Raw genomic sequence first — 270 nt, forward strand, 5'->3', positions numbered from 1 at the left:
AGGGGGGAGACAACATCAAGCAAGCCAACTGGCTCAGCGTGTCCAACATCATCCAGCTGGTGAGGATCCCTGTTGTGGTGGGGCATGGGACCCCCAAATGTCACCCCAAACCTGTGTGACGAGCTGTGTTGCCCCTTTGTCTCTGCAGGGCGGGACGGTGATCGGCAGTGCCCGCTGCAAAGCCTTCACCACGCGTGCGGGCCGGCTTCGGGCTGCCCGTAACCTGGTGGAGCACGGCATCACCAACCTCTGTGTCATCGGTGGGGATGG

The 270-nt window shown here is 62.2% G+C and overlaps 1 protein-coding gene across 1 annotated transcript in view; it reads left to right on the forward strand.

Annotated features, from left to right (window-relative positions):
• The window catches only part of LOC104402514 (ATP-dependent 6-phosphofructokinase, liver type-like), a 5,202-nt gene that overhangs the window by 173 nt on the left and 4,759 nt on the right, over window positions 1–270 (forward strand). Inside the window, 2 exon segments of the mRNA XM_010010405.1 lie at window positions 1–59; window positions 149–270. The exon segment at window positions 1–59 is cut by the window's left edge and continues 25 nt beyond it. Coding sequence (XP_010008707.1) covers window positions 1–59; window positions 149–270 — 181 coding nt within the window.

This window comes from Nestor notabilis, unplaced genomic scaffold (genome assembly GCF_000696875.1).
Source record: "Nestor notabilis isolate BGI_N333 unplaced genomic scaffold, ASM69687v1 scaffold15362, whole genome shotgun sequence".
Taxonomy (NCBI): Eukaryota; Metazoa; Chordata; class Aves; order Psittaciformes; family Psittacidae; genus Nestor; species Nestor notabilis.